Genomic DNA, 13,769 nt, shown 5'->3' on the forward strand with positions numbered 1-13,769 from the left:
ATATCCCTGTAACAGTCATCTTTGACTGGACCGCTGACACAGAGGCACCAATACTGTAACTCACATGCCCAGGAACACTGTGATGGCTCTCCTCTCTGTGGCTATGCCTGATGCACATTCTAGGTCTGTGCTAAGCAGACCTTGTAGCTTCACAACTGAGAAGACTGGTTGAGTTACAGGACTAAGGAGGTGTCGGCGTGTCTGTCTCTTCTGGGTGAGGCCATGGGCCTGTTTAAAATCAGCATCTTTTCTGAAGCAGCTGAGGAAGAGCCCAAGAGCCCTGATGGGGTTCTGATACCTGCACTGCAGAGAATGGAAAAGTGTCTCAGATCACAAAATGTAACAATGCCTGTTACCCCGTCTTGCCGCGAAAAGCCCCAGAAAGATGAGCAGGTGCCTCCGGTTGAGCAGCAGCACCTCCGACAAGTGGTTTGCCCAAAATATTTGCTGAAAATTGAACCTCAGGTAGCTCATTGATCTACCTGCTAGATGGGCTCATTTAGCTCCATTTGTGTTTCACTTCAAGTATTCCAGAATTGAAGATTTTTTCATCTTGGTCTGATATTAATGTTTCTGTATATTCATTTTTTCTCATTGAAGAATCAACTTAAAGAAGAAAGAATTGTTTTGCTTCTTGGGCTGAGGAATGTAGTCTACCATGGCAGAGAGAGTGTAGGGTGGGCAACACTGTGGCGGTAAGAGGGTAAGGGTCCTCACTCACATCTTGGTGCAGCTAATTTATTGACTCAAGCTGGCATCAATGGGGAACAGGGGGCTTCAGTTAAGGAATCGGGCCCCATCAGATTGGCCCGTGGGCAAGCCTGAGAGGCATTTTCTTGATTGATGATTGATACTGAAGGGCTCAGCCCACTATGGTGCCATCCTTAGGGTTGTCCCAAGGTATATAAGAAAGCAAACTGAGAAAGCTAGGGGGAGCATGCCAGGGAGAAGCATTCCTCTATGACCTCTGGTTTCAGTTCCTGATTCCAAGTTCCTGCCATAAGTTTCTGGTTTGACTTGCCTCATGACAGACTATAAACTATAAGATGAAAGAAGCCCATGTTGCTTTTGGTCATGGTGTTTTTTATCGCAGCAATAGAAAGTAAGACAAGACCTACCCAGGGCCAGGTGATAGTCCAAAAAGCCACTTCCAGCAGTAGCCCCTTTCAGCCCATTAGCCTCCCCAGTAGCACACCAGCTGGGAGCCACGCATTAGAACACAAGGGCTTATGAGGGACATTTCAAATTCAAACTCTAACAGTGTACATGCAGTCTCTTAAAGTAATTAGACTATCATCTGGGCTTAGGTGAATCACTTCTTTTTTTTTTTTTTTTTTCTCAAAAGACAAGTCTTATCTTCGATGTATCCCAGTGACTGGTCACTGGTTTTCCATAGGTTGCAGCATAAGAGTTAATGTTAAAACTTTCCTTGTCCACCAAGGCAACCTATCATTCCACAGCAGAAAGGTAGGGAGCTACATTTCCGGTTTCCTTTTGTGGGAAAGCAAAGTCCTAGCTTCCTTTGAAGGCATTTGCACATTTCTTTGGAGGTCTGTGGTAAACCCCCCTCTTGTGTATTTTGGGGGAGCATGAGATGCGTTCCAGAAAACTAGAAACACATAAAGCTTTCCCTCCTTATCTACTTGTGTTTGTGAACAATTCATTGAAGGTTACCCAATCCACAAAGAAATGGGTCAGAGCTGAGGTAAGTTACCTAAAGCCAGATAATCTGAGTTCCAGATAAGCACCTTATTCTTAGCTTTTACGTGTTTTATTTATAAAACAGCAAGTTATGTGTACAGTGTTCCATGAGTGTATTATAGGGTTGCAACATCAAATGCAAATTAAATAAGATTATAAAAGTACACTGTAACTCGAATAGGCTCATTCAGATGTACATAAACTAGCATGTACATGCTTCCTGAACCTATGTCTAGAACTGTACTGGGGAGACCCTGGGATGCTTCTGCTGCTTATGTTCTCCTTAGTTAGGCGTAGTCAGACCACACTAATCTGATGATGTATATGGTTGCCCCTGCCTGCCTAAGGACCCTCGGGGAACATAGGAATGCTTCATTCTCTACAACAGAGATCCTGGAAGAGGAGAGAGAATGATTTTTCTATCTGTCTTTAGATAGTGTCCCCATGTTGTATTGTCCCCTAGGTAACTAAAAGAACGGCCTTGTCTGTCTCTACTGATCAGCTTTCCCACTGCTGCCATGTGGGGTCTGGGTAAGATTGTCTTTATTTCTCAAACTCATGACCCTCTAGGGGAGGATCCCTATTCCAGGATGGAGGAAGACTCCTTTTGTGGGGCCTTTCTGGGTCCCAGCCACCATCGTGGATCACAGAGCAGGGTGAGAGGCCATCAGCAGGGGACGAGAGTCTGAGCTCAGGCCTGGACATGCTGTTTTTCTATCTATCCCAAATTCACAAAGACAGACACACTTAGAACATTCTTTGATCTTTTTTTTTTTTTTTTTTCTTCTTCTTCATCACTGTGTATAAAACCTTCCCCTAGCTGGACTGAGAAGTTTCTCGGGGGGGTTGGTCTCCTTCAGTACTCAATGGTTTCTTTTTCCTTCTTGTTAAAAGGGTTGTAGGGCTTCACAGTTGTCACCATTTGGGACATTGGGCCCTGGTGACGGAAGCGGTCAACTCTCATTTCTTGTAGTAAGAGGCTAGGAGCAGATTGGAACAAGAAGAAAAAAAATGACATAAATAATTTACATGAAAACAAACACTTCACTTTTATCCAACTAATGGTGCACAGAAATGGAAGGTGTAGAGGAGCCAGCGAGGAAAAGGTGGAGAACGTCTCGGAAGGAGGCTGGGAATGACCTCCCCTGCTTTGCTTATCATGCCATGTGTTCTGTTTCTGAAAATGTACCCTAGATTTATAGCAAATAACATCCTAGAGTAAGCACCACACAGAGAACCCCAGACTCTATGGTAATAAGATTTGAAAGAAGTCCTTGCACACCTGTTCCTTCTTATCTACCATATGTGTGGTCCCATCTACTCCTTGTACATTTTTTCTTATTGTTTCTTTCCCATCTGTTTTGCATCCTGTCCCCATATGAATCCAAAGGCGCTTGGAGGTCACTACACCTGGCTTGGAATTCAGAATGGAGACTCCTTTTCATTCATCCTCCAAAGTTTAAGCAATTAAAAGGCTCAAGCTGGCCCCTAGGTTTTATCTTCTACAAAGACTCCTGGCGAATGCACCATCCCTATCCTCTGTGTGTAGAGATGTCAACAGTTCCCATCTCCTGTCCCTGCATTAGTCCTCAGTCAGGCAGGAAGCCCTCACTTTACCAGTGCTATCAGAATTCAGATGGCATAAGGTTGGGGAAAGGCTAGGAGAAAAAGGAAGCAAGGTACTAAGAGCGACTGCTTCTTTAAGAAGTTTAGAAGTCAGAGCGGGAGAGATGGCTCAGAGGTTAAGAGCACTGACTGCTCTTCCAAAGATCCTGAGTTCAAATCCCAGCAACCACATGGTGGCTCATAACCATCTGTAACAAGATCTGATGCCCTCTTCTGGTGTGTCTGAAGACAGCTACAGCGTGCTTACATATAATAATAAGTAAATCTTAAAAAAAAAAAAAGAAAGAAGTTTAGAAGTCCAGAGACTAGCCAGTCAGTAGAGGAAAGTCAGATGATGCTAAGTAAGAGATGCATAGAAATGGAAAGGTTTCAAGCAGAAAGGGAAGGGCAAGCCTTTCACCAGTGAGCAAACATCTTCCTGAGAGGAAGAGAAAGAACCCATGGACTCATGGGGAGCAGGGTGGAATAGTGGAGGGAACAAGCGTGGCCCAGACCTCTTTACAGGGGCATGCTGAAAGGACTGATAATGTGATGCGCGGAAGGAAACAGGCATTAGACCACGTACACAACCAAGAGAAAAGCAGCTCACTACTTCTGTATGAGAGGCAGCAGTCAGACACATGGCCTTATGCTTTCATCGGGCATTTTCAGAAAAGCACTTGAAGAGTGCTACAAAAATGTCAGAGATGGGGACTTCATGAAGGAGTGCTTTGATCACCACCCCCCTTTCTTTTTACCCCAAGGGCCAGACTAAATGCAGATGGCCCACCTTCCTGTGAGAGGAATCATCTTTATGTCAATGCAGAGTTGTTTTAAATTTACACTCTTCCTTTTTCTCTGGACTGTCCTTTCTCAGGCCAGAAGCATCTCAGCTGCTGAAGGTTTTTGTGAGAGGTGACTGTGCCCTCTAGGCTGGTCTCAGTGAATCCAATGCACACCTTCCCTGAGCTGAGGGAAGCACCCTGGTTGCTGCTATTTCTATTCTTCTTCACCCTCAGATTAAGAGCTTCAGAAAAGTCACCTCAGCAGACAGCACTCTGGGGTAATAAATAACACCCATGTGTGTGTTGGGGACAACCGTGGAAGCATCGGGAGCCTGATGGGATGAAAATATTCTTAGGAAAGACTTGGATTTTTCTGTCTGATTGCAAAACAAAGGGGACTTTTTAGCTTAGAGTAGAGGTTTATCTGAAAGACAAAAGGAACCTTTGCCTGCTGTTGGATTGTCTGCTTCTGTAGAGATGCAGGATGTGTGGGAAGGTGTTACAGCAACAGGATGTCTGGGTAAAGCCTCACACAGTTGGGGTTTAAGGGACACTGCAAACAAAATGAAAAGCTGTGAGAAATGTCCGCATTTGCTGGAATGGGGGTCTTTGAGTTCATAGTGGAAATCGTGAACCCGGCAGCCAGGACCTTTAACCTTCACTCTTCTACCCTGATAGGGACAAGGGTATATTTAATGTTGTCATTGTTTGTGTTCTCTATACGCAACAAAGTTGTAATTGTTTCAGTCTTGCTTTCAAAAATGGCTTTGTAACATGGGAAGTGTGCCTTGACATAGACTTTGGCAGCAGTATCTTGGGTATCACAGTAAAAGCTGGGGCTGCAAGTCAAAAATAAGACCGGGTTGTAGCAAACTGAAGCTTCTGCAGAACAGAGAAACATCAAAAGAGAAGACAACCTAAGGATTGGCAAAAATACTTGTGAGCTACTTGTCTTATAAAGAGTTAGTATCCAATACATACTAATAAACAAACAACCAAAGAACCAAATAAATGCAACTCATCCACAAAACCCATCAGTGACTAAAGGACCTGCATTGACTTTCTTCAAAAAAGACAGAATTGTGAAGAAAAAAAAGTATGTGAAAAATGCTCTAAATCACAAATGACAAAAGAATGCAAATATAAAATCTCAGTGAGGTATCGTCTCATACTTTCTAGGACTCTTATCAAAGGGAGAAAAGACAGGGAACCCTTGTGACATGGGGAGGAGGGAGTCTTTCCCAGTGTTGGGGGGATGGTAGGTTGTTGCAGTCATTACGTAAATCAGCATGGGAAGCCCAGAGCATGTATGAAATGGAGTTCTAAGATGACCTAGAAATCCATGGGAGGAACATAGGCATCCAAGGATATAAGAACTGCTTCAAAGACACATCTATATCACATGTTCACGCTGTCTTTAATAGCCAAGATATGGAGTTATCCAGATGCCTATTGATATGCGAGTTAGTGACATAACAATACAAATTAAAATCCCCCTAGAATATTCTTCAGTCTTAGAAAAGAAGTTGAATAATATCAAGGGAGATACTGACATTTGCCACAATGTGGGCAAACCTAAAGGGCATTATGATAAATGAACAATTTCAGAAGTAGAAGAAAAATATGGCATGATCTCTCTCTCTCTCTCTCTCTCTCTCTCTCTCTCTCTCTCTCTCTCTCTCTCTCTCTCCCTCCCTCTTTTTGAGAAGGGATCTTACTATGTATCTCTGGCTGGCCTAGGATTCTCTATGTAGACCAGGCTGGCCTTGGACTCAGAGATACTACCTGTCAATGTCTTTCAACTGAGTGCTGGGGATTAGAGGCATGTGCCACCATGCCCAACCCTCTTATGTTTAGTGCTCATTTCAGAGTTCTGGATTTAAGTGTGGGGATATGTGCATTCAGTGCCTGGTCCAACTGGAGATACATTATGTGATGAATGGAATATTCCCCTACTGAGCGAATGTGATGTACAGAAAGATACCCTGGTGGGGAAGTGTTGTGGATTTGGTCTAATGCTGCATGCATTATGTTAATTTGGTCCCCCAAATTACATCTGCACATGGATAAGCTGAGAGACCCTGCCCCTGGTTGGTTTTGATTGATAAATAAAATTGCAAGCAGCCCATAATAGCTGGTCAAGGAGACAGAGGCAAGACTTTAGGAGTCCTGGGCAAGGGACTGGGGAAGGAGCCAGAAAGGGAAGAGTGGCCATGCCGGGAGAGGAGTGAAAGCTATGCCTGAGGAGTGCCGGACAGAGAACACAGATGTCACATATGTGCTGGTGAACTCAACCCGAGAGGGCTGCAGATCTGGGTCCAGGACAGTCAAGATGGAATACAGGTTTTAGTAAGTAATAATTCAGGAATATGAGAGGGGAGTGAGTTAGCTATGTAGAGGTCTGGAAGTGGGCCAGCCATTGAGCTGTTTAAGGCATATTAAGATATAAGGTTGTGTGTGTGTGTGTGTGTGTGTGTGTCTTTCATGACACTGGGGTGGCTAGTGAATGAGGAGAACTGCCCCCACTGCCAGGATGATTTGAGCAGAGTCATTTGGGTCAAGCAACAGGGAGGAATACCGGTCATAGCTTCTTCACTTGCACATGCCTGCCTTAGACTCAGGTAACACCTGCATCTACAGAACTGTGTAGTCCTTTCAGTTTAAAACCAAGACCTCTACCAAGTGCTTACAACTCTGACAGCAGTGGGCTGCTTCCCACTTCTGATTGCCAATACATTATTCTTCCATTATCTCCATCCACTGCCTCCTGTTTCAATGTGCAAAAATGGGCATTAAAAGACTTGTGAATTTCAACAGATTTTTAACTTATTTTGTAAGAGAGACATTCACGGGAAAGGAATATAGGGCTCCTGTTACACACACTAGGTAGCATACAGCATTTATAATAGCCAATTAATGATGTATGTACACAGCTGGAGGGTCTCAGAGGTGAGATGCCTTCTCGCAATATGCTCTGAATAAGAGTCAAAAGGGACCGTCATTAGCATTGTCAACAGGACCATTAACCTGCATTCCCTCCCTCCACCCACCCAAGGCAGTTCAGAGTCAAGTTCCCCTCAGTAGCTTTCTTTTTTGGACTTGTCTCTCCATTTTTCTTAAGCACTGCAAATTTACACTTAGTATTTAATTGTTCTTTAATGGAATAGCCATAATTATCATTTCTCTTTCTAATGTATGTAAGCAAACTGAGTAATCCGATTCCTACTTACCGGTTCATCTCTGAATCTGCTGATGGCACTGTTGATGGAATATTAGAATTTGTTGGGTGGGTGGCTGTGAAATGAACCTTGCCAGTATATCCTGGGATATTCGCAGACCTGAAGTCAACAGAGAGAAGAGGGGCATAAAAGGAGATTAAAATAATGATTTATAAAATAGCCATAGTAACTAGATGCACATAGGAAAAATAGGAAGAGGCAGTCAAACTGTTTCTCCCTTATAAGGACCAGGGCTTGGGTACATAACCAGGAAAGGAGGCATTAGTGCATCTAGGCAACATTTCATCTCTGGTGCTAAAATACTTATTCCAGTGTGTTTGAACTATCATTTTGTGTGTGTGTGTGTGTGTGTGTGTGTGTGTGTGTGTGCATATATATGTATGCCTGTGACTTAACAGTGAGCTAAGTTGCTTACTGAACAGCACATCTATGCCACACATAACTTTGTACTGATAACCCTGGTATCAATAAAGACACATGCTTGTGTTTACACTCATGGTGTCTTTGGTCAAATGTATTTCTTGCCACCATAATCCTTCATATCCTAAATTTCAGATGTTTTTCTGAAACTCTGCATTGACAATACATGGAAATCCATGCAGTAGCACTGCACTGACTTGTTTTAAACTACCCGAAAACATAAGAACACAGGAAAAGGTTCTGTAGCGTGTACAGAGAAGACTTCTGTAGCAAAGGCAGTCAACTGAGAATCTTGAATAATTTAACTCAGTCATTCAGAAAGACATGAAGAATCACTAATATGCTTGCCTTAGCATTCAAAATGGTTTACCCAGATGGCTTACTAAGAAGAAGGAGAGGGTGGGGGCACAGAGCCCCACATGAGGCTCTATCCTGGGGCCTGCTTATAACATGGCTTCCTTAACTACCGGGAGCCCAAGAAAAAAGATTTAATTGTACACCACACAGCTTGGGCACAATGCTGGTATCCAAGCCTTGAGCCGACAACTCATCAGCACCTCAGACAGCCTGCTGCTGTCTCACTGCAGAAACATTACAGCTACCACTGTAAACACAGCCCAAGTTGTATCTTTTCAACTCTGTGGTCTGTGCCTCTCTTCCCTGGTGACCCTTTTGAGAGCGTGATATCCCATGCTTATCTCTTATTTAAAATGTACTACAACACTAAATACAAGGCAGAGGCAACAGACCCATGTCTACTAAAGGAGAATTCTCCTGGGGATGTCTTGGCTATGTCCTTTCCTTGTAGCTAATGAACCCAACAACATTTTCTCTGGGAATGATTTAGCTGCAGGGACATTTTGCAAAAGAGAGCTTAAGGAAGGTTGATGCTCCTTGTTATGGACCGTATCTTAAATGTCATCCAACGGTCTTTCTTGTACTGACAGACTGATTTTTAGTTTGAAGGTAGAACCTTTGAGCTATAGGGCCCACAGAAACAAAGTTGGGTACAGGGAGAGTACTCTTAGGAAGCTGCTGGGGGTGGATCTCCCTCTGCATCCTGGCTGCGACTTAAACATACTTCTCCAGGATTTGCTACTTCCATGTTATACTGTGTGATCGCAGATCCAAATAGACATGGCCGAGGACTGTGGACTGAAACCATGTACTATGAACATATATACATGAGTGTGGGTGTGTATGTGTGTGCGCATATACATACATACATACATATAAATATATATACACATATATATGAGTGTATACACACACGCACACACACCCCACACCCCCACACCCTCCATATATATATATGCATATATATGTATATATATGCATATATATATATACATTCTCTTTATAGTTGTCTTATTTCAGGCATTTCCTTCTTACTGACAGAAATTGGACTAACACATTCCTCAAAATATCAGGTGACAGGAAAAGAAAAGGGATGTTAGTGAGGTAAGTGCATGTTCTTGTGTCAGTGTGAAGACAGAGGCCAAGTGAGTCCTGTCATCAGTCCTGGGATCTGGCATCTGGTTAGACTCCTGGCCCATTGTTTCCTCAACCATGACATTGGGTAGTGATATAACCTAAAGACCTTGTGGAGTGACTATAGTTCACCCTGTAAGTTCTTGGTGTTTTTCCTAGGTTGATCCTATGTTAGTATCAGAATGTTATGGGAAAATTATGTAGCAAGCGGTAAGTTGCTACAATAAAGCTCACAGCTGTCTTTTGAGTGTGCCATTTTATGGCTCTTGGTGGTGGCCTACTGGCTTAAAGCTAATCACATTGGGTATACTTCCACACTTAAAAACAAGGGAAAACCACTTCAGGAGTTACAGGTCAGAATAAATGGTATGCATTGACATGATTTCTGAGGCTAGAAAAAGGAACAGCAAAAACCAAGGCCCCGCACTGAGAGGACTGAGAGGCCGGCTTCTGTGAGCCTGTCTACCCCCTCACTGCCTGTGAGGTGCCATCAACCTTCAGGAAAGCTCTCTGGGCCCCCGTCCAGCCAACTGCAGTTGAAAAGATAGAGACAGGACAATTTAAAAAATAAAATATTTACAAACTGGAAGCCTCATAGTTGGAGAATACAAAATTTATACAGCACACACAGCTACAAAGACTTGCAGATTGCTCGACACACTGAAGTCCTTGGCTGTTTAAAAGATGGCGATCTATGTACCAGATTCTACTACTCTGGCTAAATCAGGAATGACAGGGCCCGGGACCCTTGCCTTACCAGCTATCATTTCTCAAAGGTGCTAGAATGGGATGAGGGAGACTTTGTTGTAAAGTCAGTTGGAAGGGACAGTATGACTGAATAGGAGCTGCCAAGTTCTGGGCAATGTCCCTTGGGATTTCTCGGGAGTTTCTTAAAGTGTAGCTGTAAGGTGGAGAGGTACCAAAAATGAGGCCAAACTACTGGTGTGTGTGTGCCTCTTCCCCCAAGCATTCTTTGAAGCTTCCATGCATGTTACCAAGGAAATCCCCTCCATCTGGGTGACAGGTTTTTTCCACTGCCTCTGAAACACCTGCAGAAGTAAAGTGCTTCTGAAGTCGTCGTCCTCCAACGGGCTGCTAAGATGCCAGAGAGGTGGATATGAGCGAGGTGTCAATCACGAGAGGGGCTTCACTTAAAACCCACGTGGCTCTGTGTGCCTCTGAGGTTTGTAGACTATTTACTGACCTTGACTGGCATCTATGTTACATTGTGTAAGTGTTGTTCTATGATTCATCTTCTCTAGTAATGACGACGTACTATATAGCTAGTAGCTGCTTAAGCTGAAGATGAATTCAGCTGCATAATAAAGTGCTAAAATATTTGAAAATGAAAGTTCTCACCCATACTCATGCTAAATATATTTCCCTTAACCCTGGCTTACAGAGTCAGCACAAGAGAGCATTTTGCCGTTGTGTGATATAAGCAATATGTATGGATTTGCCATCTCAATGCAACCTCGTGTGCATTTATAAATGCATCTATAGATACCTAGATTTAAAGATGACTATCTGGGACACCCAAGCTGCTTCTGGGAGGGGACGGTTTTTACCTGTAGGAAAGAAAGCCAGGAAAAGTATGGAGACAATGGAGCGGACCTTGATATTTGCTGCACGTTTAGAGCACTCTACCTGCCCTCGTGGGAACAGGCCAGAGCCAGCACCTCATTCGCACAGACTCTCCATTTGTTTTTATCGTTGCTTCCAGCTTCCTGGCCTTGACCCCACCGTTGGAGCCCCAATTACCTCAGAAGTCTTGGTTTAGTTTTGTTCGAATATTTTGTTAGCTAAGTTGACAATTGATTATTTCATCCCAATAAAGCATAATAAAGTAAAAAATTAAAAAAAATTATTTCAGAAAATTAATCAGCAATATCAGCGATTTTCCTGCATAAGCCTCCTGAGTGTTGGGCTTCTAGTTGTGACACATCGAATTCAATTCATCATAATTCTACACATGCTGGTATACACTTACACGTTAAGAAAATAAGGAAAATGTAATTTAAAGTATAATTAAATTACTTAGAAGTAAATGAATTTACTTAAAATAAAATAGAAAATGAGAAAAATATAGTCTACATATAGTATAGGACAAGTTATGTGGTGTGTAGAATAAATGGTTAAAGATTTAGCCACATATACAGATTTCCAGTATAGTACAGACCAAATACGCATTGTGTACGACAAATCCTCTTTACAACGACACATATAACTTAGGCAATTTTCTGTATACTCCTATACCTTATATTGTTATCATGTGCACGTATTACAGGGAAGAATGAAGGCAAAGTCTAAATAATATGCTTTTAGCGGAGGAAGCTTCAAGCAGTAACACCAGTTCCTAGCCTGGGCATCAGAGCTCATGCGGTGGACTGCACGTGAAAGATCCTGGAGGGCTCTCAGCTGAGCCAGGAGGATGATGTAAACACACATAAGTTATCCCCCTGTAGCACCGGGACTAAACCTAGGATGTCATTCATGGTAAACAAGTTCTCTGCTGCTGAGCTACACACTCAGCCAACCCATCTGAAGAAATAAACATGTGGACGCCTAAAGAACCTAAGTGGGCAAAGACCACGGTGGCAAGGAAAGAAGGCAGCCAATCAAATGTTTAATTTTAACTCTGGGGCTTCTCTAAGCAGTGAGACCAACTGAAATCTCTCTCTCTCTCTCTCTCTCTCTCTCTCTCTCTCTCTCTCTCTCTCTCTCTCTCTCTCTCTTTTTTTTTCCTGCCTAAAACCTACTATGTAGCCTAGGCTGCTAGCAATATTTCTGCATGAGACTCCTGAGCTCTGGGCTTCCAAATGTGAGACATCATGTCCAGTACATCTTACATTTTTATTTTTCTAAAAGGTTTAAGCTTAAGTTAAATTAAGTTTAATTTTTTTTTATCAAGAAATAGATCTGGGACAAATTTCTGTTCAAGGAAGTACATTTAGGTTCAAGGATATAGCCACTGGTGTGCACTAGGATAAGGCAAGGCCATGTAAAAACTATTGTTCTGAACTTGTAATGAACATATAGAATGAAACACTGCTTTGTACTTAACATCAGCATCCTTCTGTAACTCATTTTATGTGACATTCTTATCTCTGAGGTAATTTTCTAAAGAACTTTTTGTCTAAGAAGGTATAAAAAGGACAGAGAAAAATAAGTAAAATTGTTGATTGAATGGTTTGGCTTAAGAGCTCTGCCCCTTCCATCCATTCATTCATCAAAAAGAAATTTTTTTTTTTTATCTTTAATGTCTTTGCATGTTTATGTGAATGTGAGTGTAGTATCCACAGAGGCCAGAAGGCAGCATTGGATCCCCTGAAGTTGGAGATACTGACAGTTGTGAGCTGCCTAATGTAGGTGCTGGGAAATGAACTCAGGTCCTTTGGAAGAGCAGCACATGTTTTAGGCACAGAGCCATCTTTCCAGTTCCACACATCCAATTCAAATAGAAACTTTCTGAGCCATCCTCATCTTTACTATACCCTATCCAGGGTTACTGCACCTTCCTTGAAAGGCCTGGAGCCATGTAGCACAACTAAGGAAGACTGTGGACCATGGCATTGTGGTCATATGCAGAATCAACAAGAGGAATTCCAATGTGGGGGGGGGGGAAGAAAAGGTCACTTAGGAAAAGTGGATGAGAGAGAGAAGGATGGGCTCAGAGGATGAAGTGAAAGATAAGACCAACAGATAGGCAAGGAAAGAGGGATAGAGAGAGTGTATTTAGAATTGTGATGGACCTGATGTTTCCATTTACTGCTTTGTGATGAGATGAATTTTCCGGAATGCCTTAAGATAGGTGTTCCAACCATTCTTAGGAGTTGGTAATTTTGTTGCTATTATCATCATCCCATGGATTTTTTTTTTTTTTCTGTCTTCTTCACTTCTCACACCTTCCATTTACAAGGAAGAAAGGGATAATACAGCTCAAGGCTTTTCCTTTACACAAGGATGAGTTCCAAGAGCCAGCTCCATGTAGGACACTTAACACACACTGTAGTCCGTGTGTTAAGGACAAGCATCTGCCACACAGTCAGAAGGTCCGTTATCTGATGTGACCTCACTGCTCTTGAAACAAGACATTTGGGGCTCCTCATGTCATTGTCTCTGACCTCAGCCTCCTTGTTTGCAGAAAGGGAACAGAACTGGTTTCTGCACTTCTGGCTTGCTCACACTATTTTGAAAAATAAAGGAGAGAGTAGTTGTAAAAGAGCTCTGGGAGGGCCAAAGTGTCTAGAGGCAAGGGGAAGCAACAGGCTCACACTGGGAACATCTAATAACAGCTAGTCTTAGCCTGGGCTGTGGGGTGAGTTCTGTAGGGCTTAAAGAATCCCCCTGAGATTCTGGAGATCACCCTTTGTCACCCCAGATGTTCTCCAGATGCTGGTTGGGCAGATGCTGAACAATTGTTTTTATTGGCTGATGTGTCCCCACATTGAGAAAGCAGAGGCGGTTGTGAGACTGACCTTCTGTAACAGATGGTAGTCTTAGTTGTGATTGGGTAGTGGTCTATGAC

General features: G+C 42.9%; 1 protein-coding gene across 2 annotated transcripts in view; it reads right to left on the reverse strand.

Moving 5' to 3' along the window:
* Nucleotides 1–2,458: 2,458 nt before the first annotated feature.
* The window catches only part of Spata48 (spermatogenesis associated 48), a 53,175-nt gene continuing 41,864 nt past the window's right edge, over nucleotides 2,459–13,769 (reverse strand). For both annotated transcript variants that reach the window (XM_021211286.1, XM_021211287.1), the window contains 2 exons: nucleotides 7,322–7,429; nucleotides 2,459–2,681 (listed from right to left, as the gene is read on the reverse strand). In XM_021211286.1, coding sequence (XP_021066945.1) covers nucleotides 2,558–2,681; nucleotides 7,322–7,429 — 232 coding nt within the window. In that variant the 3' untranslated portion in view covers nucleotides 2,459–2,557. The remainder of the gene's footprint in view (nucleotides 2,682–7,321; nucleotides 7,430–13,769) is intronic.

The sequence above is a fragment of the Mus pahari genome, chromosome 13, assembly GCF_900095145.1.
Source record: "Mus pahari chromosome 13, PAHARI_EIJ_v1.1, whole genome shotgun sequence".
NCBI classification, from domain to species: Eukaryota; Metazoa; Chordata; class Mammalia; order Rodentia; family Muridae; genus Mus; species Mus pahari.